We start from the raw sequence: 24,682 nt of genomic DNA on the forward strand, positions 1-24,682 counted from the left end.
CTATATGATATTATATGTTTTAATGAAAATAACCATGTCACCACTGTTAAAATAATAATTTATTACACAACGAGCAACATTAAAAACAGTTTGCTTTTGATATACATATTATGGTTTAATCTAAAATAAGTGTTTCTACCAGCCTACCATATTAAATCAATATAAATAACATTATTATAGGAAATGAAATTATCACATTGAAAAACTTACACTACACTGATATATTACTATAGTTATTTATGGCAAAACTTCCACCATCAGCCAGTGTTCTCATTCTCACTATTTATGATATAGTTCACAAGTTCCTAACAAATACAAACTACTGAATTTCAAATTTTGACATGTGAGATCCAAACTAATCATTTAAAACGTGTAATTTGAATGTACATTAAGTAAATTTATGTAACAAATTATGACAACTCACAAGCGCAAGTCTATAAAGTACAAAATAACTACTTTCCCCAATGTAGTTGTATTTATAAACTTAAATTTTATTCCCAGTCGTGTCAGTATTTACTACCAGCATCAGTAAGTTTTCTCGTGACTCGTGATGGTACTTACTGTAAACTCTGATTAACGCAAAGTGTTATTTCAACTTCATTTAGCATTCTTTAATTTCCAATCTCCAGGTTTCTATTGACCATTCCTACTGGGAATTAAAATGCCACTGGCAGCAACTTACCTCTGGTAACTACTGCGTTTTTCATTAAATCCTACTCTTAACATTAGATGGCATTGTCAGGCGAGTTACCCCCATAGTGGCTCCTTCTTGGCTTTGGTATCGGGTTAGGGGGCGAGGAATTATTGTTGTCAAATCTGCGCTTTATATCTGTGACAGACAGCCGAGGCGCGCCCAGTATGTCCTCATCTTCTATTAAAGCAGAGTTTAACTTGCTGATTTCTCTTTCCAGCTCCCTTGTAGCTCTATCGATTTCAATAAATTCCTTCTCAGTACTGGAAATAGAGTTATCGACACTTTGTTTTCTCACCCCTCCATCGTAGAGCTTACAAATCACTTTTTGGGGCTCGTCGTTGCCATTCAGATCTCTATCAGACCTGCTTTCGTTAAGATTAATGTCATACGCCACGTAAACTGGGTCCGAGGTGTTGGTAAGGCTCTTACTTCTCTTATTTGCGAGTGTGTGGTAATCTTCTAAGTTACCTCGCCTGAGTCGAATTTCATCTTCGTTGACGCTGGAATTTCTTCTATATTTGGTAATGTCAACTTTGGGGAATGAAACCTTATCAAGAATATCTCCTTCTGAATCCGCGTTACTTAGTTTAGTCTCGTGTAGTCCATTTTCTGCGCTCCTAACCACGACGTCATCGGAATCCTGGTGAGTCAAAACGGCTGTCGTGACCGTGTTCATGTTTGGGACTTGTATTGTTTCTGTTGTAGTTTCTTTTGAAGTGTCTATCGTTTTATCTTCAAGGACAGCTTCGGTCGTGGAATCTTTTGCCGCTTCTACGATTGTATCTTGAACGACATCTGGAGGTTTCTCTGTTTCCTTGTCTTTGGTTTTCACCTCCTCGTCCTCCACTATTTTAAGTTCGACGTTTAAGTTTACATCTTCTTCCAAATCGGGATCTTTCGCGGGAGCTTTTTCTTCGACTTCACTGATGTTCAATGTGGTGTTTATGCTGCTTGCCTGCAATTTAGAATGGCATGGTTAATACTTATTTAAATGTGGAACGCTACACACAATTTACGTTCAAATATTCTGCAAATTAAACTGAGCATACATAACATATATCCGCAACTAAGGCTCATTTAGGCTCATTCATGCATCTAATTTATCGGTTTGTTGCTCTATTTACTTTAAGCAGGGATTGTAAGTAGCGTCTGTAGTGCTTCCGGGCATAGATAGCCGCCTATAGATTTACATTTTCTTACGCCGTGTCTTGCGTGGGCGACGGTCGCGCGACCGACGCCGTCCCGTCTCATACTTCCATATCGATAATGTTTGATTTCGTATGCATCGCATCGCCGTCGCGCGACCATCGCGCGACCGTCGCCCACGCAAGACACGGCGTTAGCGTTATTCATAACATTCTCATTTTTGACATTTGCGTCTGTTAGATGGAGAGTTGGAGACAAATATTCATACGGGGTGTCGTACTGGAAAATATTACATGAAGGATTTACCTAACTTACGGAGGAGTTTGCTCTTTTTGGCGGCATCGGCGCGCGTTTCTTCTTAGCGAGACGCGCATATAGTGGTATCGGGACCTCGTGCTCTCCATGTGGAGCCGAACGGGTATGGCTACTGAACGGGGACTTAGTGCAGGTTAACTTACGGAGGTATCCGCTTCTTGTGGTGGCATGGGCGCGCGTTTCTTCTTGCGTCGTGAGGCGCGCACGGGCGGTATCGGGGCCTCGTCGAACGGGTTGGTGCTCTCCACGCTCAACCGCGATCCTGACACCTCGCTGCGGGCCATGCGGGGGGTCGTGCTGAAATATTTATGGTGATTACTAGTAATACAAATAACTTTTAACTATCTATAACAGGAGTAGCATAACCAACCAACCAAGACATATAAGCGACGTAGGGCCGTAGGTATGTGGTGTCACGAAACTTCCAGTTAACTTAAGTATAATATAAATATGTCTTAAGTTATTTAGGTAACCTATGTATATTATGTAAGAAGGATGAAGACACAGTTAGGTTCCACTGAGTCGCTGAGTGAGTAAAATGAGTGCGCGGTAGGATAGGTGACGACGCGTATAATTTCGGATTGACCTGTAAATTTTGGAAAGTATTCTATGACCGCAGAAAGATGGCATACCTGAGTGAGTTGACCTCATAGTTGCTAGGGCTGCGCAGTCGCTCCTGGAAGCGCGAGCGCGGTAATGGCGTGATGGAGCCCCCGTAGATGTAGCGGTCCGCGTGCTCCGGGGACCCGACGGTGCTGCGCGCTCCTGACGTCGACGTGTCTGCAGAACGTAACGCATTATTTGATTATGTCTCCTATCGTGAAGATGGATGGACGAAAGGTGAATTGGATGTTTGGAGATATTGGGGATACTGTTTTACATCGCCGTGCGATTTGCAGAGAAAAATTGTTAGTAACCTACACCTAACATACCAACTTGAAACTTTAGTATGTTGTGTTTCGTTTAAAATAAGTATCTCTAGTACTCTCTAGGAGCCAGTTGCACCAGCTCTCACTATTCTTAAAGATTTTTTGCATACAATATTATTTTATAAATTAGTGTGGTAACCGTTCTGTCTACTTTACCTTGTCTATTTATCTGCTAATTCAGCGACAGCTTCGTTTTTGCAAATGACTCAATGTCTTCGACGAGAAACTCTGTATCCGTGTAAGTTAGCCACCTGCCCACCTATTGTAGATGTCTACTTATTCAATATTCAGTCAAACATTTTAAATTTATCAATTCCTTGCTTAATTTATTAGCTGGTAAAGATTCAAATGTACTGAAATAATCGAGGACACGGCTCTCTCACCTACATTATTGCACAAGCACACGCTATGTATGCTCAGAATGACGCCACCTCAGATAAGGGTAATACCTACTAGTATAGAAGCATGAGAACAGGTTAATTGGATACCTACTTAACTGGAAAGGTATGTTATTATACCTATTATCCTTGTTTGATTATTCATTACAATCACAGGTGATACCTATAAACAACAGCACTCAATAGACTATTGCAGTTTTTTTCCTGACTGCAAGTACTCTGCAACAAGATTTATGGATTGCCACTTGCCAGTGAACAATGGGATCCATGGTATCGTCATGTGGAAGTATTAGAGGATTTGTAGTCTTGACCACCCTATCTTATTTGCACGGGAGTGCTTATCTTTTCTTCGTTTTTATAGCCGATAGCTCATATCATAGCTTACTAGCTCGCGGTGGGACCAGTGCCTAAATGTAGGATTACAGTTATTTTAGATCAAGTTTGCAGTGTGCCGCTGCTTCGTCTGACATCCTTTCTTACGGTAGGCAAATACTTAACATCAATAAAGTGTTAGTACCTACAAGCTATACCGGCAGTTCATTATTTTCGATTGTTCTGTGGATCGCGTTCGTTTTTAGTTACGTCATGTCTAATAGTTAGGTCTGGCATTTCTTTATTTATGTTCCTTATGTTAACTAAGCATTAGGTATTAGAAGCATGAATGGGGTAAATTAGTAATGAAAATGATCAAATGTTAGTGCAAGCTTTATTGCCAGTTCATAGTTTCCGAACGTGCATCTTACATTGTAGCGCGCGGCGGTAGACCACGGGACTGATGTCCCCGTTGACCTGCTGGTTGAGCTTGCTGTCTTGCGACTGCTTCTTCTTGTCCTTTCTCATAAACGACCGGAGTGACCTGGAAAGAAGATAAGGTTGTCTTGAATACTGATTTACTAAAACGTGTGTCTCGATTTTAGAATAGGTACGTATAGCTATTAAAAGTGTGTGACTCAGACTTAGAATAATTTTCGCGGAGCCAAGTCATCTCAAGTTAGCAAGATGAGGTAAATGCTAGAGTTATAACAAAGGCATAAAAGTTGTTATCTCTGTTTAATTCTTTGTAAACACTGTTATGACTCACTAAATGATCCACTTTCACAGAGTCATTGTGACGTCTTGAATTAGTAGGTACTGTAGATAGGTAGGTAACTAGGTAATTAATTGTATCTACGCTTCTTATAACAAAGTAGTATACATAGGTTCGTCTGATGTGCAGCATCAGACTATACCTAACCTTCTTTATTTTTTCCTATTGGCCTACATATTTTATTCTTTTTGATCTATTCTTTTGTTGTGCTGTCGTATTTAATAACGTTATTTTTTACAAAAAGTTCCACATTTTAAATACATATCACATTCTCGGTTAACACATAAAGGGGGAGCTCAGGACGAATATATTCAAATTTGTTTTGCCTAGATAAGGTAGATAGAGGTACATCAGTCACTGGCAATAACATCGTACAACTAGAAGACTACCGACATAAATAATTAAATACACTCTTATGGCTCTAGAAAAAAAATGTATGAGATATTTTTGCGGCGATGTTATTGCCGATGACTGTACTTAAACTTTTTGTCTAGACCTGCCGTGTAGAAAGAACATGCTTCAGAACATACCATTGTGACGCCCTCGCTGTAGGTAAAATATTCCTACTAAATACCAAGTATCTCAAATAAGGCCTCATTGACACGATCAGCATGCGAAGGACCGAATGACTTTGAGTGACACAGTTACCCGCGTGGCGGATGTCTGTAGGCGCAACAGCAGAGTTTAGTGCACTTGATTCACTTGAGCGGTCGCAATTGTGCCGTGACGGATGCCCACCTCAGTGGCCATTGCCCTGTATCGGTATTGGTGGTCGCTGTCAGATACATCGGAGTTGTGGAGGTGCTCAAAATATCTGAACAAGCACACCTTAACAATAGAGGCGTTGTGTGAGCCGATATCTACAATTTACTTTGCGCCGATGTAAGTTTTCCAATTCAATTTTTTAATTATTTCGAAAAGATTTACAGGAAGGAGTGCTACCTCCACACACCCAGTATATTTACCTACAATTTAATAGTTTCTCTGTTGTTGGCGACGAAAATGGATTACATCAGCCCAGCCGTGCAGCCGATTCGCATTTACTTATTGGATTATTTTGTGTCCTTTATTGCTCGAATGAGGCGAAGATAAGTTTGCATGCCTGTTATGACCGTGACCGTACCAGGCGATAAAATAAATAATAAATAAAATAAATATTATTCTTTAAGAGGGGGTAGAGCAGGGAGAATTTTCAGAATCTGTCAAATTACCCCATTACACACACAAACACCCTTCACTCACACTACCTCAATTTACTGTGAAAGGTCAGTGACCCTTAATTTTTTTCAAGAGTGTTATTTTGAGTTTGTAGTCAACTACTGACCTCCTTTGAGAAATTAAAACTGTAAAAAAGGTAGCATACAAGAAGACAGAGAAAAAATACGCATCATCTAGCTTTCCTTCTCTGTTCATGTCTCATGTGACTTAAATTTACCTAAATATGTAGGTAACGTTCCTTATTCAATTGATTGCTTATCTAGGTGTATTTCAAATTACTTTGCACTTCATTTTGCGTTACTTTTCTATACTTAGATTAGAAATCGTCAGCCTGTCTATCCCCGCAAACATTATTCAAAGACGTGTGTGAAGGGCTAAAGGCCGATACCTCCAGGCAGACAATTATGGTGGCGCGATAAATGATAAAACATCAGCCCTATCACACTATTTGTAAGTGCGATAGGGACGGCCCGATGTTATACCATTTATCGCGCGACCATGATTGCCCTGCCGGTCTTCGGAGGCCTGTGCTGTGCATTACGTATATGCGGGGTGTTAAAGACTAACAGATAGGTACTTTATTCTTTTTGGTCGTTAGGTTTTTTATCAATTTATCATTTATTTTGATACAAAAATAAAGTATGTGTATAAAATAAAAACCTAATGAATAGAGTACAGCTAGCAGCAGTCATGTCAGAGACACAAAGAAAGACAGGGAATATCGACGCATATCTTATCTTATCCAATACTGCCATCGCCATCTGCATCAGACTCTTGATCTTACCCAATTTCCGAGTCCCTTCTCTTAATTTCAGTTCCTTGAGTTGAAAATGTTGAAACTCATACTTAGTATTAAATAAACCACAAATACATATAAAAATCACAATATAATTTTAAATTATGGCTTAGGCCCTGTACCAGTTGCAGTCGCCACGTCTGTAAAGCCCCTTGTAGTTTCTTTTAAATGGCTAAATACCTAGATGTCATGTCATACACATCTGTGATGTAATGAAAATTAAAAAACATCGCTCAGAGATAAGGTTCAAATTAGCACGGCAAAAAATACAGTGCAGTCAAAATACCATCAAAATACGAAAAAGCATATGTCAATGTCAATATCACTGCCGTATGCCGTATTTCAGGCCATAAGGGCTGTTTTCTCAAATATGAAAAAATCTCAAAAGCAGAACTTTAAATAGTATTATATGCAACAGGCGTTTAAAGGAGATCAAAAAAGACGAGTGGCGTGGGTAACAATTTGAGGCGAAGCCGAAAATTGTTATTAAGACGCCACGAGTATTTTTTGACTCAGTTAAACACCGTTGCATACAATACTTTTTCTACGACCATGCACTTAGTTTTTAATAGGTTTCTTGAATAACTTTCGTGAAATTCACACTGTTTCCTGTATTTTGACGCAAAGGTTTGCACTGTCAGCTCAGCTGCCCAAAGCCTTCCCGCGCACGCGCGCCGTATCGTTATAAGGCGTTGCCATGGTTACAGAGCCAAACAATGCGTTTTCAGTTTTTTCGATACTGCGCGCATGCGCGGAAAGCCGGCGGACACTGGCTTTGGGGAATAGACTTTTATGCAGGGTTTTAAATATCTATGCACGACCCTGTAAATGACGAATAATAGTTCGGGAGTAGAAAAAAGACTTTCTAGGAAAATTATTTTGAACTTGATAGATAGAACAATTTTTAAAAGTTGTACAAAAAAAATCTGAACTAAGTTTGTAACACTATATGAAAAGCATTTTTTAACTTAGATTGCATATTTTATATGCATATTATCGTAACGAATTTTCTTTCAAATAAAAAGAGAATTATTAGAATAGGTTGACGGTGTTTACCGTAAACTGGGGTTACATTGACCAATTTGGGAATTTAAAGCTTCTAGAAGTATAAATTCCAAAATTGGTCAACGTAACGTAACTAAGGAAGAAAAAAAATGGGACCATCAACTTTTTTAGTCTTTTCCTGCTAAAAATCTAAAAAGGTAACAAAATAAGTGATATCAGGATTATTGTTTTCTGTCACGATGCCTGCACGTATGAAATGTTTCTTTTTAACCCAGTGGTTGACTGGTAGAGAATGCCTTAAGGCATTATGTCCACCATTTTTTTTTTTATGTGCAATAAGGAATAAATAAATAAAATAATGTACGCAGAAAAAAAACGATATGATCAAACATAAACTGACATTGGGGTTACTTTGATACAATATATATTTTTTTTAATGATAATCGAATGTAAAAAGTATTTTATGTCAAGAAAAGATAAAAAAAAATGGTTCGCAGTCAAATATTACAACTCTTTAACGCTATTTTGGGGTTACTTTGACCAAGAATAAAAATTAACATCTTCGAAAAACCAACTTTATTTGCAATTATTTCAATATTTATCACATGAAGCGATCAAATTATCAGCCTCAACAAGTACCGTGACAAAATCAGACAATAATTAACTATGTGTCATTATGGTCAATGTTACCCCATGCAAGTGATCAAAGACACCCCACAGAGTAAATCATTAGTAGTAAATACCTAGTTTGACTTTATGATACAAAATTCAATACAATGGTATAGCTAAACACATTTCTGGCAACCTAATATTCACTGTGAATCTTTTACTTTAATACCCATTACGTTAGTTTAGAAGTTTATTTAAACATGAAAAATAGCAACAAACTATGCTTATATTTTGACACGTTATCCGCACTGCCGACGACCATACTTACTTATTCACCGCGTCAGAGCACCATCTAACTATAAAGGTTGGTTAAGGGTTATCATAATATGTGTAGATTTCATTACCGACCACTCATAACATATTAAATCCTTATTTTTTGGTAAAATAAATATAATACGCTCGTGACAGGTCATATTTTGTTCGCAATCCGAAAAAGTCAACCCTTTCACCCCTTCCCGACCCTATTCACTCCAACGTTAGGGTGAGCGAAAATTACTAAATAAAACGACATATTTTCAAAGACAAACCGAAGTTCACACTGCCGGAAGATTTTTTGTGTAAAAAATTAGTATGGCACATATAAAAAAACTGCTATCGACGTTCAAAAGTCGGTTTTGGCCCTATTCATTATAAATTACGTTAGTTATATATACCCGTTCCGACCCCATGAACCCAAAATCTTCAGAAAACGTGTACTATGTATGTAGCCCAATTTTATTTGGTATTTTGGAGGTAACTAGTAAAAATAATTTAGTTTTACAATTGTGCAAAAATAGATTCTCATTTGGCCGGTTTTTTTAACCTGGCCTGGTGGCCTAGTGGTAATAACGTTAGCTGCATAAGCTGAAGACCTGGGTTCGATTCCCGGCTCAGCCACCGTGGGCCTTGTCGTTTTTTCTTTCGTGTATGATATCTATTTCAATATATGTATGTATGTGAACACTTTATTGTACATAAAACAAGTTAGGACATAAAAATACAGTATAGTTATAATGTACAAAGGCGAACTTATCCCTATAAGGGATCTCTTCCAACCTTTGAGCGAATTGAAAATTTATTATTTATATAAACTTGAAAAAGAACAAATCAAAAATGATTCAATAAAATATTTTTATTTCTTCCCTAGTTGTATAGTTTCATACTTATGATTTTTATTTTAAAGTAATCCGTCTATATTATAGCAACCATGGGTGATTTTTGCGGACTTAAGTAGAAACGTGGAGGTAGACAGAAGTGTGATTAACATTTCTAAGTGTTAATTTCTTGTATCTAGTCTAACTACGAAGCAATACATTGACGTATAAATTGCGTCCATATACAGAGAGGTCACTCATAAAAATACCACTTTAGGTAAGTTATATATATTTTATACAATGTGACAAGCATTGACCACACATCCCAATTCACCCCTCTTCCGACCCTAATCAGCCCCTTCGTAAACCTATTCACCCCCTTTGCGACCCGATTCCCCCCATTCCTGATCCCATTCACCCCTCAGGCCGCGGATATTTATTCATCCCGTAAAAATTCCCCAACACAGTTGCATCGCTTTCTTCATGAAAACCATTATAAAAATGAAAATATGTCTTATGATTTTCTGTTATACATAAACTTTAGAAGTGTATACACATTCAAAAAAGGATAATGAACGATTAAAATGAGTAAAAATCCAATAAATTTGAACGTCAACTTTGACAGACATGAAACTGTAAATAAAAATGTGTGGCTTGCACATTTTCACTGTAATTTTTAAATATGTAACACATTTTTTTTTAGTAACATATTGTGTATAATACTTTTCACTCAACAGGTAACTGTTATTGGCCTAAGACTATGTAAAAATACCTATGTAAGTTGAATATTTACGGCTGTTGTCCTAAATACCAATAATAATAATTAAAAAAAAACATAATATATTATTTTCCTACTTTGATTGCGGAAAATAGAAGGAATATGTCAAGAAATATAATAACATTATATACCCCGGAACCCTTTTCACCCCAAATTACGGTATTTATTAAATTGTCATTATGTAAAATGTCGGAAACTACGGAACCCTACACTGACGCGCTCTTGGTCGATTTTTCTTCTTAATGCTATGTAAGAGATAATAAAAAATTACACCTCCCAATTTATAATAAGTTTTTTTTGCAAAAAAAATATTTATTGCTCTCCGAGACATTTCTAAAAACCCCTGACTCAATGGGGATACGACGTTTCATAAAAGAGTTCCTATGATCACCTTTCTGCTCCATCATCAGATTAGCTCCATGATACCATAATATTGCATTATCACTTGATTTACATATGTGTGCAAAATTTCAGCTCAATTGGAAACCGGAAAGTGGGTCAAATTTAGCTTCTACGTTTTGACTCAAACTAACATACCTACTAACAAGGCAAGTTGAATAAAAGCTTGTACCTATAAAGGCTTCTGATACTAGATTTGCAATAAGTTTACTTGTCATAATTTAAGAACAGATGAGACAGACATATCCAATGACACAAGTCTATACCGTTTTCGTGAACTGTCAAATCAACTCATACAATTTACGGCTGTAAGGCAACCAGGTAGGGTTTATTATTGCACTTTAATTACATATTAATGATTTCTAGCCCGTAAGATATATATTTGCTTTAACAATGGATAGATATTTATGCGGGTGAGAGTGTAATTTAGGTTTTTATAAAGAATCAAATATTTTTAAGCGACCCGATCAGATATGTAAGTATGCGGATAAGGACCCTCCCACATCTACCGTCTTGCGATCGTAGCGTCGGGCCAACTGTATGGCTAAGCCGCGCTGACGCGGCGTCTTTTTCCATACAGTTGGCCCGACGCTATACGCTTGCGAGACGCTAGAAAGAGAGACGATGTTTTTGCCGGTCACGGAGCATCACAAATTTTTGCCGGGAACATGTCGTCATATACTTATAGCCCCCTATAGAAAAATCAGATATTTTTGCACGGCTGTTCATAGTCATTTATGCTGGTCACCAGCTGGTGTTCCATGAATATTTGGTCTAGTTGAGTGGAGAAGTGCCATTCAAAACAAGCGCTTTGTAAACAACGATGTATTTAGGTGATTTATAATTATTATTGTTTTCAACTTACGGTTACGTGTTCGCGGTATGCACAGAGTAAATCTTTAATGAAATTGAGTCATTTTTTTATATACACAATTAAATTTGAACCAGAAGCACTATACCTATACCCGCTCGCATTCCTCTTTTTTCTATTCTAAGTAAGAATCGATAAATACGTATCTGAATATGTATGAATAAATTAAATTGTAATTGTTTACATACAAGCTGTGAAGTTTGGTTGACAAAATTTGACGTAGGTACTGTCATATATATTTTTAAAATGACGTACTCTTAATACCAGCGAAATGAAAATGTATTCCAATGAGTAAAACAAAACATGAAACTTTTTTCAATTTAACCGAACTAGAATGAAATCATTTATACTCATTCGGTTGTGTTTGTTATTTTCTTTAATAATGTGATATATTTTTATTTATTTTTTATGCACAAGCCATGCACCTTTAAATTTTAAATGAGATTGGATCTCCACCTGACATATTTGATTTACCCTATTTATTTTGAGCACAGTTTTACACTGGTATGGTTTTTCGTGTACGTACACTATTTTCTGTCAAAATATTTGTCAAATTTAATTGTCAACGCGGAGCGACCGGCGACACGTCTGCCTCCGATGAGCCGCTCACGGCATCTAATCGAAAGGAGAATTCTGACAGCAATGGCGAATGTATGGAAATTTTACGATAGTTTAAATTTAAGGTAAAATTTCTTTGTTGCCTTTGAGAGGAAAAATATAAAAAACCTCAAAACTTCTAGTCCATTTATCTGGCTTTTAGAATCACGTAATGTTATAACTAAAGTATTGAATTTTTTTAACAAAGTTTACTAAACGGCGACATACGTTTTTCTCATTTTAGGTCAACTTTGCGTGGGTTTCTTTATTATACCTTTAATAATTAGAGATTCTGAATAGTCAAAAGTTGTAGACACACTCTTTAAGATAATAACTCCATTTATTTTATTTCATTTAATTTAGAAATGTGAGCAGCATTTGTTAAACGCCGAATGCACTTTTCGAGGATTTCGTACGACCCCCTCTTAAATAACTTTTGATTGTCATATCAGAATATAAATCCCGTAACCTACTGATACATTCTGCAAGCATTTAAATCGGGTCTCATAGTGAGAATCACATATTTATGTAGTATTAGAGTTAGAGCGTATGATTGCTGTTAGTAAGTACAGCTACACCTAGATATCGTACGTTACGTGCGTACCTGGAAAACTAATATAAACGGATTAGTCCAATCTCAGCATGCATGGTCTTACGAATCGTTCTGAATCGGAACGACACAATCTGTTCATTATGCCCCATTTTGCATTTATGTTATCGTAATCAGTCATCATCGCCAGTAATAAAACGTTGATAGCATAAACGTCTGAGACATATTATCACGCCGTGCAGTTACTGTAAACAAAATGCTGATTCACATAACAATTTGACTGCATTATAAACTCTGTCTTGAATAACTTGACTTCGACATCGGCGGTATCAACTACTTAAATTGGAGACCAAACTATATTGGTTGGATTCTGTACGATTTGTGAAGAAGATTTGCAAGTGCATGACATTAATAAATCCGCTAGGTCGTGAAGATAGCCAGATTGACCCGATCTTGAACTATAACTATTCCACTTGTTGATGAGCTAATTAATGTGTATGGGGTATGGGCAATTATCATTGTGTTAAAAAGATTGTTTATAAATGAAGTAGTATCTTAGGCATAGTACGTTATCACCTACATACAATACCTTATACAAAGCCACATCTGTTTCCCAGAGGGGTAGAGGCAATTACCACGGATTTCCACGACCTTGATATACGATATACTTCTTTCGCATCTTTCACTTTCGTAATATTCCTCATACGCGCAAGCCGGGTTAAGGTTTTCCTGGCGCTTTTCTCCAGGAGAATATTATCAAAATATTGTAAAACGAATTTACCTGTGACATTTACTGTTATAATATTTCCAGTACGAATTATAACGTATTATATCATACCTATATGATAAATTTCTCATATGAATCGAACCGATTGTGTTTTATCAGTATTCTACTAAACAAATGGCGCGTATCACTATCGTGTTCAAGCAGGAGTCATTCTTAACAGAACAAACATTGTATGCAGGTTAAGTAGTTACGTGTTACTTGTTCAATAGGCTACTTGAATGTTATCGAAGTCGAGGTGTTGGCAAGCTGACTAGATAAACGCCATTTTTTTTATTTCGCAGGCAAACAAAAGCCCTATTATTATTGTTTTTTTTTAATGTCGCGTCAATCTTATGCTAGCCTTGCAGGTTCGATTCCAAAACAGGTTTATGTATGCATAAAGGCTAAGTATGTGTAGTCATTGCTTGTGTTGAAGGAACATAAGTCTTCCTATTGTTTTGCAATACCAGCAAGAATATAAGTTCGTTAATTTATGCAAATGCATAAAACATGTCTGTATATACTTACGTAGGTATAGGTGCAAAATGATGCATGCTCATATTGTTTGTAAATAGGTTTGGCGTGGTCATGACGCTTCTGTGACCTGTGGTCCTATCAGACCTGTCCTATATCCCTCATCTTTATAAACAGTATAAACACACACAAAATATATGCACGCTAGTAGCAAAGCAACCGGTGATAACAACCTGATAGAGACATTCCCAACGACGAATAACGGTATAATAATACGACTAATAACACTGGCGTCATACCTACTAGTAAATTGTGATAATGTGATTCCACCTACTGGCGACATACTAGCGACAGGAGACATATTAGAGACACGTAATAAAACGTAGTACAGATCATCCCGACTGACGATGACGATGTAATGCGCCTTTCTGATATCGGATTTCGGGGGCCGCCTGTGATAAACAGGAGAGTGCCATATGGCACCAAGTCCGTCTTTATTGTGATATCGACGTTTTCAAGTTATAATAAGCTACTTGCCTCCTAGTCAAATCCTTCCTTCCTAATCCTTCTTTTTAAAGTCAAAACGAATTTGAACGACTTGCTAATATGGAATTAATATGAAATCGAATTGAGTGACGTCACGGTCAATTCAGTTACTTTATATATTTCTACTTGAATTATTAGGGGAAGGTTGCTATCATTGGACCACTTAACTTCGCTGCTCTATAATACATAGAATAGAATAAAACTAGTTTGAGAAGTTTTAATTCTTGACATCTACTTTTGGATTACCTTATTCACAATAAAAAAAGTATAGTAAATTTAGAGAAAAATCGTGAAATGGTTTTCATAAGCTGTTGCCTTCCTTGAACCAGATTCGCCTTCATTGGACCTCAAAGTCGCCATCAATGGACTTAGGAAATTCAGACCAATGGTCCAATCAAGGAAACTTATTGAAATCGACAAAAATATTTTTTTAATGAAATATTGTTTATACAAATTTTATAACTAAAAAAATATATTATATTGTTTTCATATGTACTAGTTTTTTCTTACGTATTGTCTATTTGCGCACGGGTGAATAATTCTGAAAAAAAGTTGCCATGATTGGACTGGTCTGATGATAGAAGATAGAACCCAGGTGGTAAATTGCTAGCAACTAGATATCACATCACAAATAAAAATATTAAAAATAGAGAAAACAAATGCCTGGAAACTGTTGTTTTGAATTTGATCATTAATAAATGTTTAAGCATTATACGTCAACACACAAATTCAATTGCAAATGTATTTATACTTTCGTGATTTTATTCCTTCGCGTAATTTAACATCAACAGTGTTCGAAACACACTTACTCTTTTACGGGAAGCGAGGCGCGACTGTGGTTACATGGTGGCCCAAGGTGAGGCCTAAGGTCACCTTGTACCTTACTGGATTCCATCTAGCACGATTAGATTTTGAAATATTTAAGTGGTCCAATCAAAGCGCTGGTCCAATGATCGCAACCTTCCCCTAAATAGAGATTGGATTTAAAAATAACTTCTATCCATGTTTTTCTTATAATTATCTGATGCTTTATTTCGTGCATAGTATAAAATATTTTATTTTAAGAACAACCAAGTTCCCTATTTGCGAAATTAATAAATGAAACACTAACAAGTAAGTCGTTAGAATTGGTATGAAGCTCGTCAGACATGAGTGACACAACAACCAACATTTTCAATCCATTATTCTCCATAACAGTTAACTGCTCAATTGCTCATGTGCATACCTAATATATAAAACTAAAGAAAGTAGTTTAAGCCTCATGCTATCAACCGGAAGTTAATTCTCTTATCAGAATGTGACAACATTTTCGAAACACCTCAATGTTATGCAAGCAGTTAGCCAGCCAGTTATGATCTCATCCTATCTCTTGACTACCGTTTATGTTTTCCTGCGAGTAACTTCATTGATTTTATCCGTTGGTTGGGCAGCTTTAGGCTAATGGTTAAGGTACTTATCTTCTTGAATACAGACCATGTGGAAAACTTCAACTTTAGGCATGCTATCGCACAGAATAATGGTATACCTATCATACACCTCAGGCCGAGGTAAATGTAAGTATAACAAATAAGTATTATTTCTTCAAAATGTATTAATAGTTTAAGTCTTATAATTTATTTAATGTTGTCCTAAAATACTGTACGTATGTTAAGCATCCTAATATATAGTATAATAAAAAAATAAACTGATCACACAGATTTGTAAAAGAAACGGAAATCTCTTCTCTTTCATGTTTTTGCGATTTGGAAGCGCCAACAACAACATCCAACAATTCATTGGCAGCTTGTCCAGGCACATTAGTATTATTGAGTACCTACATATGTTTTATTATACGTAAGCTTGAAACACTCGTAGTTGATAGTGTTGATACCCGTAAAATGGGTCAACTGCTCATGAATGAGGTAGAAACATCCATCTGAAAGTATTTGTTTCAATACTCGGAGGTAAACTCTGGATATAAATGTTATGCGCTTGGCGTAGTGCCAGCGTGCGTTTCGTGTACTAAAACATTATATGTATTTACTTTGTTTGATGTTTTGTACTAAGTGAATTGTATAATCATGATTATTATAATCGATTAAACCACGTCATAGATAATTTCTTATGTGTTATTAGATTAGAGAAATTGAGTAGGTAGGTGATAAAGACAGACAATTCTTATACTTAAGGATTAATTACCTGTAGCTAATACCTAAGGTACTGATTTCAATTCAACATTCGAACCGGAAAACAAATTAAAGAGTATCAAATTTAGTACTTACGTACTAGGTACCTACGTGTTTTTACCAGATCTAAAGAACTAAATGTTGATGAGATTTTAATGCATCCATTAGGTATTGTTTTTCGATATTTTTATAATCAAAGTACTAAAGCAAATTCGTCCGGTGATTAAGTTGGAAGATAGGTATTTGACGTTAGGTACTTTATGGTTGATCCTTTAAAAGATTACAGTAGGTAGTTTACACCATTAAAATCACTTGTACTATCAGCTGCAAAAATGGATGGCGAATTTATCAATGAATTCATTCATGATTTCTCCATGCACTTTTACAGCTGATAGTACACGTGTTCTAAATATTCAGTTGCCATATTAGTACGAGTTCTTAACCAGATGTACCTACAGTCCGGTCTGGCAGAAAGCATGAAACTTGGCATGTATATAGCTTATAGGTTTATAAGAAAATATGGAAGTAGAAACACGCCGAGGTGTCAATGTTTCCCCTCTTTCCCCCCACTTTTGTATCCCTGATTTCAGTTTTTAATATTTCCATGAAAACCGTGAAAGCTACCATCACGATGTCCAGGAGAAGTATATTCTTCATAAAATTCTCTACAATATTGTCTTTGGAAGTATAAAGCTAGAACTTATAATTAAAATTTTCAAACTATGCTGATTTTCCCCTAACGATATTTCTCTTTGGTGACCTGAACGATAAGTAAGACTAGCGACTTTGCTCTTTTACCTGTGGCGATGTTGCTTCACAAAATTGTTCCTTGGGTCAAACTGATCCGATTTACCTCAATAGTCATGAAATCGCACGTCACTACCCCCCACAAAGACAAGGGGAAAGGGCCGGTTTCCTCGGTGAAATCTATGCATTACTTCTTTTTGCTCTTAGTGACTAGGACAAATCGTATATCATTTTCGTGTAATATAAGGACGAGTTAATCATTTCTGAAAAAATCGTTGCACCTTTTCATACAAAAATAACGATTTTATAGCAAAATAATGATTTTTTATGTATTTCATTAAGTATGGAAGTTATGGCATTTACAGTTACATCGCGGCAATTATCAACAAATAAAACATAGGACAGATTAGCCAATAACCCAGTTCTGATGATGGAATCCTGGAGAAGTCGAGGGAACTCCTCAAATATTAAAGGCATAGGATATAGTGATTTTTGTGTTTCTATAAGAACAGCATGCATTTACGTTCAGAACAGTGACAAATCGTTATTTTTGTATGAAAAGGTGCAACGATTTTATCAGAAATAATTAACTCGTCCTTATATTACACGAAAATGATATACGATTTGCCGCGGATAATCTCAGTAACCGTAAGCACTAGAAAGCTGAAATTTGGTACCAATATGTATATCAATCACGCCAACAAAGTGCAAAAATAAAAAATGGAAAAAAATGTTTTATTAGGTTACCCCCCCTACATATAAAGTGGGGGCTGATATTTTTTTTCTTTCCAACCCCAACGTGTGATATATTGTTGGATAGGTATTTAAAAATGAATAAGGGTTTACTAAGATCGTTTTTTGATAATACTAATATTTTCGGAAATAATCGCTCCTAAAGGAAAAAAAGTGCGTCCCCCCCCCCTCTAACTTTTGAACCATATGTTTAAAAAATATGAAAAAAATCACAAAAGTAGAAATTTATAAAGACTTTCTAGAAAAATTGTTTTGAACTTGATAGGTTCAGTAGTTTTTGAGAAAAATACGGAAAACTACGGAACCCTACACTGAGCGTGGCCCGACACGCTCTTGGCCGGTTTTTATTGTAAAAAACATACAATTTAATAATCATGGACCTACTTACTCTGGCCCGACAGTACCTATACATTTGATTTGATCGACATCAACATCAGATTTTACTAAGGATCAGGACAGTTGTTCGCAAAACTTTTTTGTTTATAATTAAAAAAAATTATATATAAAAAACACTGTAAGTAGCATTTAATTTATCACGTATGAGGAAAATAAAAAAATATATGCTTATATTATAACAGATAGTGCATTAATTTAAACCTACTTACAAATCTAGGTAGGAATACGAAAACACAATAAAATTCCCGCAGACATAAATCATGAAAAAATATAAAAAAAACTAACTACATAAATGAACATGCAACTCACCGAAAACAGCATGGGGCTTAAAACTAAGAATAAAATTAATGAATTGACTTAATTACCTGATTTTACAAATACATTTTATATTTATATTACAATTAAACAACTAAGTACTTTTCTAACTTAAATAAATATCCATAGGCTCCGTCGCACAGGAAACAAACAACAACCTAAAATAAAACCCGACCACAAAGGGACCTTGTGATATAAGACCATAGGTCTAGAAAGGGGAACCTAAGTTATTACTTTGTTTTGGAATGAAAAGGGGCTCCCTGCTCGCCTACCCCTGCCTCGCGTGACGTTGAGAATCGGACCTAGCACACCATAAGCGACTTACTTAAAAAGGGTGAAAAGGAGGCATCGACGTGATAGCATAGATTTAACACTTTTAACACTAGTGTGTCGTAAGTTGTCTTAAAAAGGGTGAAAAGGAGGCATCGACGTGATAGCATAGATTTAACACTTTTAACACTAGTGTGCTAGACCCGCTGTTTTGTCGTAAGTTGTCCCGATAAAACTTGACGTTACAGTGGACGACCACGTTAAAATAGGGATACAAGCATCTTAGATCGTATTTGGAAACGAACGTTAAAAAGTGGTCATTTGATTAAAATATCGCACGTAAAGTGAGTAACGATCTAACGACGAAAATAATAAGGTACATGTACGAAATATTTTAAAAAGTGTGATTCTCATTTGTTTTGGTTTATAAGTGGAGCAACGAAACAGAATTTCTCGAAACCGTTATACGTGTAATATGCGTATTTTGGATTGGAGATATATATTTCGAATATTCGATAATAAATAATTATAAATATGTATAATTATGGTTTGTCTTATACGAGCGTTATTCGACGTTGTCAGGTAAGCTCGCTGATGACATTTCGCCATCAGTTTTTGACGAGGCAGGCATGTGTATATGGCATGGCAGAAAAATAGTAGGTACATTACGATTGACATAGAATGGCTTTATTTAATATCAGAATATCACACAATGTTACAATGTTAAAATTAAAATGATTGGATCAAACAGGTTGATATTAAAAAGGGCCGCGACTCAGCATAATGTTGCAGTAAATTTGACTGCAACGCTGGTTTTCAGTCGGACCCTAGTAGTTCACTAAACCTTTACTCGTTTAAATAATATATTGTGTGTGTGTGTGTGTGTGTGTGTGTGTGTGTGTGTGTGTGTGTGTGCGCGCGCGCGCGTGATGAACCTATTGCGTATGAATATAAGCGCTATAATAAGCGATACAAGTGTGGAAGTAAAATAGTTCATTTCTTGTCAAGTCGAAACTTCAGAGGGCCATCTGCAGTCTGAAAAACGTCGTACGACACAAGTGCGAAAAGGAAATTCGTAACTCGTGTTGATTTAAAACACTCCCTTCCCATGTAGAATTTGGTGTTAATTGTTACAATTTTTTATGGAAGTGCTGAAAATTGACACTTGGCATTGATTTAATAGTAATGTGTGCCTATTTACATCGTTATTGAAACTGAACCAATCAATGAATGGCAAATTGATAATCATCAAACCAATCACGTTACACGTGTAACACACGTGTGTTGTAATAGAGATTTCATCAGAAATATGTATTTAAAACGTGAATGATGAAAATGTCATAATTACGGCTAGTTTTAAAGCGATGTGAAGTGACATAGCCCAATGCACAAACGCTTACGATAATATATTTATCGTAGCCAGCTATCTCTATGTGTCTTCCGTATTGGCGCGACAGAGCCAGACTGCATTTCCATCGGCGTTTATTAGCGTCAACGTCAACGATTGTCATTTCGGCTAGGCCAGCTGATCCGCTACCTAATAATCAAAGCAATTATCTGAAATATCTATCACGATTCGAATCCATATCCTCACTAGTCGTACAGTTAAACTGAAATTCGTTTTTTAAGACGCAACGGGAGCGAAAATGCTAAAATGGAAAGGAGTCCCCCTTTCAATTTGGGAATTTCAGTTAAATATACTAGTGTTATTAACTAGATTTATCGAAAAAAAAAAATGTCCATTAAGAACAACTCAGTTAAAAGATATTGCGAAAAAAATCTTTAAAATCGAGGTTCCGCTCTCGACTGTTTCCTTGTTCAAAACTTATTTAAAAGGAACGAAATTTGAGAATCTGAATAATAATGAAATAATCTTGAGTATCAAACCTTTTTTTAGCCATATTGAAAAAGGACGTTTTTAGAAATTTTTGATTAGCTCTAGCGTCTTTTAAAATAAAAATAGAAAAAAAATCAAAACGGTCCGACACAGATAAAAAAATAATAATAATCTGTGTTGAAAAAATCATTGCTATATCTTCAAAAATCAGGGAGGAAATAGTCGAGAGCGTTTCTATGGAGAATTGACCTGTATCGTATCGTCTTAAGATGTTCCAAAAACATACGAATTATTATGAATTCACGAATGGGAACACCGAATTACTGTACGCTCGTAATTTGACATGTCCTCATTTTAATTTTAAGAATACTGTTTTCGTCGGTTGCTTTCCCGAACGACCCGAACTTAGAAGTTGTTTGTCCTTAATTACGAAAAGTAAGAAGAAAAAAAAAGAAAAGAGACCGACAGCAATAGTACCATCGACACAAGTCACAATCACAACACAACAGATGGTTTAAGATGACTAACTTCAAAACTAATTATCACGATTGTATGTATAATAAAACGGATAAGAAAGTTGAATTTTATCCACAAGAGTGCAAAATAATTTCATACAAATGTTAATTTGATATCCTAATTCTAAGCTGGCTGGTAGAACGGCCTTTAAATGACGATTTATAATTACAAATGTTCAAAAGATTGATGGATTCCATGGTACCGGTGGTTTGATGTTTTACAGTTAATATTTTCCTCGTGTTGGTGTTGTGAAAAATGTTGTTTCACTCGGTGGCAAAACTCAAGATTCCACTTATTGAACCACTCGCTACACTCGCGGTTCAATATTGGAATATTTTGCTTGCTCAGGTATCAATATTGGCACATGCGGTTAAACAACGTTTCCCCTTTGTAAAACAAATAGATATTTATTGACGATCAGAGAAATGTAAATATAACGAATCCAATTACTTTTATGTAAGTGTATTAAAAATTGCTAAGCTGTCCGTGTTTGCAGGTGGAGGTACCTAAAGCCAACCAAAGGCCTGATTTAGACGGCGTGTTAACTCGCATGCGATATGCGATTTTAGTTATATTGCGGACTATTGAGGTTATATAATTTTGCACAGCCATCAAATACCGCAATATAATAAAACTCGTATGTGAGTTCTCGTACCGTCTAAATGGGCCCAAAGAGATTGGATTCGCCTCAAGTTACTACGTCGACATAAAAATAAATAAATGTAATTACTAATTAAGTAAGCAATTATCATGTTTGAGTGACTCCTTTGTTTGTATCATAAAACAAAAGTAATGTATTGTAAGTACACAAGTACTTAAAACATCACAATTACTGAGAATGACTTCAGTTCTATAAATATCGGCGATCACACTTGCATTATTCAGACCTCAGTGTTTGTTGATAAACTTATAAGTAGCCAATATATTTATGTAAGTATAAGTATATGATAAGACTTACAAATAAAGTGCAAGAAAAAAGTTTCTCGAAAACACCAAAAAAAGTATTTTCATTTATTTAATTAATGGCGCCACATCTTTGGTAGATAGTGTAGATGCATTTTTAACACATATTATTAAAATAATAGGGGGAAAATTGTCAGCTATGGATCTAAAAGAAAATAATGTGGCGAAAAATGACAGCCAATGCAATAAGGTACAGCGGGGCAAATCTCGACTGGGAGGCAATTGTAACTAATCCATTTTTTCCATTATTACACTACGATGTTGAGTTCTGATACATGTAGAACTCAATACGCCTACCATACATAACCGGTGGACACTCTATTTAATAATGCAAACATTGTAAAACATGGAAAAAATGGATCAGTTACATTTTACTGTACCTTACCTATCAGTGGCGGCGCGTCCATAAAAGCTGATTCCCACCGGCTTGCCTGTTTTTGGACATTTGAGCAGAGTTGTAAAGGAAATATGTAAGCCAAATTAGCCCCGGCTTGCCTATGAATATGTTTGACGCGCCGCCACTGTTACCTATATATACTTGTATAGTTACGAGTACCTAATTAAATACCGACCGAATTATATGACGCTCATTGTACTATGTAATGCTCCTTTGTAGTCGTAAATGTTTATGTAAACGGTATTTTACTCGAATTTTATTATACATACCTACTCTACATAATAAGCTTTGCACAGATTTCAGTTTAATACAAAGAGCAAATTGCGTTGAAGACGTAGGAAAATAAACAAAGGTCCTCTGCTACTAATTTCGTCAGATTTATAACTGATTTCTGTTAAAAAATCACGCCATCAATTGACAGTATTAAAGGTATGATGAATGGTACTATCGGAAGTCATTTTTTCGCTAAAATCCTAAAGCTGTTGTTAAAATTTAACATTTCAAGGTAGTAAATAGTATAAAATTAAATACTCGTAGATAATCTTATCGCCAGTTGTGCATAGGTACATATTTCTGGCACTATGGCCGTGTCGATATTTAATTCCTTAGTGCGTTTTCACATTATCCGATCCGATATAGGATGTCGGACCGATCTCCCATACATTACAGGCGCCATATTGGATTTTTTCTATTAAAATCCTTCCGACATTCGATATCGGATCGGATAATGTGAAAACGGACTTAATCGGCTCGGAAAAAAATGTAAGTACTTAATTATTTATACCATTATTAGCGCTTTTTGTACTGACACACTGACTGATCATTACAGTACAATTTAATGAATTAATCAACTGTATATCTAGCGTAGATAAAAAATGTACCCAAGTGAGTAGTATGTACCTACTAGTAAACCACGAAAGTTTAAGCAAGGCCATTGCAGTCGTGAGCAATTTTAATTTAGAATAGAACAATAAAGTACCTAGAAAGTATCAATAATATACGAGAGATATTAAAACCGCAATGCGTGTACATCGGTTCAAGTAAGTTTCTCCTTGAAATGAGGAAAAGTCGTGTTCTAACTCACCAAGAGTAAGAATTTAGATATCGAGTACCTACGAGTAAGTACCAGTACCTATATCATTATTACTTTGGATATGATTGTGATTTTTTGAAGGTAAACTTTACTATAATAAACGATTCATTTGCCTGTAGGAAGGTGCTAAATAACCATTTCATTTGTCATCCATCCACAAGGCATTTTCGTGAATCGATTCATCATAGCTTAGGTAGTTTGGAGTATAGCCGACGGGTCAAGGACGTCCAAAGAAATATAAATTTCTAATGTCAATAGTTCGATATTTTTCGTAAGTAGCGAACAATAATAAGGACCAAAGACTACATCCCGATCGCCGGCTTTGTAAACGTTAGACAAGTGTGAGGCATTTGCTATAGAGGATAGGTATTAAGTATACCTACATACATATAATGGTAACTATCTAAGTTGGTAACATAGAGCGTCACCTCTACATGACCGTAACACAGGTGTTTTGTATTCCTTATTGACAACACACAACACACCAACTTACCATGAATTTTTTAGGTCCTTAATCCCAGAAAAACTGATGCTATTGGTCCTGCTGAGTTTCCGTCCGATAGTCCAGAATCGGATCTTGTTGTGGTTGTCTTCCTCATGGAAGGGGTTTAGGTGTTCAGGATAGTCGTGGATGGAGTAGCTCTTGCGGCCCGTCGTCGCTGCCATGGTTCACAAAATCCTTGTTTTACATAATACACAGAAAAGGAAGGTAGAGCACACGGGTCGTTATCTGTTATCACAGTGAGTTATCACGGTCCGATAGTGGTATCGTTTAATCGCGGCGAGATAAGTGATTGTTTGTTTGTTTACGGCGCGAGACGAGAGCGCGGCGTCGCGGCGCTCGGCGTCGCGGACGGAGGCACACTAGCATGCCGATGGCGCGCCAGCAGCGGCGGCGGCGGCCTGCTGATATCACATG

General features: G+C 36.3%; 1 protein-coding gene across 1 annotated transcript; it reads right to left on the reverse strand.

The window, feature by feature from the left end:
* Window positions 1-37: 37 nt before the first annotated feature.
* On the reverse strand, window positions 38-24,610 carry LOC125225074. The gene is made up of 5 exons (XM_048128596.1): window positions 24,257-24,610; window positions 4,226-4,338; window positions 2,788-2,935; window positions 2,299-2,452; window positions 38-1,649 (listed from the first exon to the last, which is right to left on the reverse strand). Exons 1-5 carry the CDS (start codon window positions 24,427-24,429, stop codon window positions 726-728), a joined length of 1,512 nt encoding a protein of 503 aa, XP_047984553.1. The 5' UTR covers window positions 24,430-24,610; the 3' UTR covers window positions 38-725.
* Window positions 24,611-24,682: the final 72 nt, after the last annotated feature.

The sequence above is a fragment of the Leguminivora glycinivorella genome, chromosome 4 (genome assembly GCF_023078275.1).
Source record: "Leguminivora glycinivorella isolate SPB_JAAS2020 chromosome 4, LegGlyc_1.1, whole genome shotgun sequence".
NCBI lineage: Eukaryota > Metazoa > Arthropoda > Insecta > Lepidoptera > Tortricidae > Leguminivora > Leguminivora glycinivorella.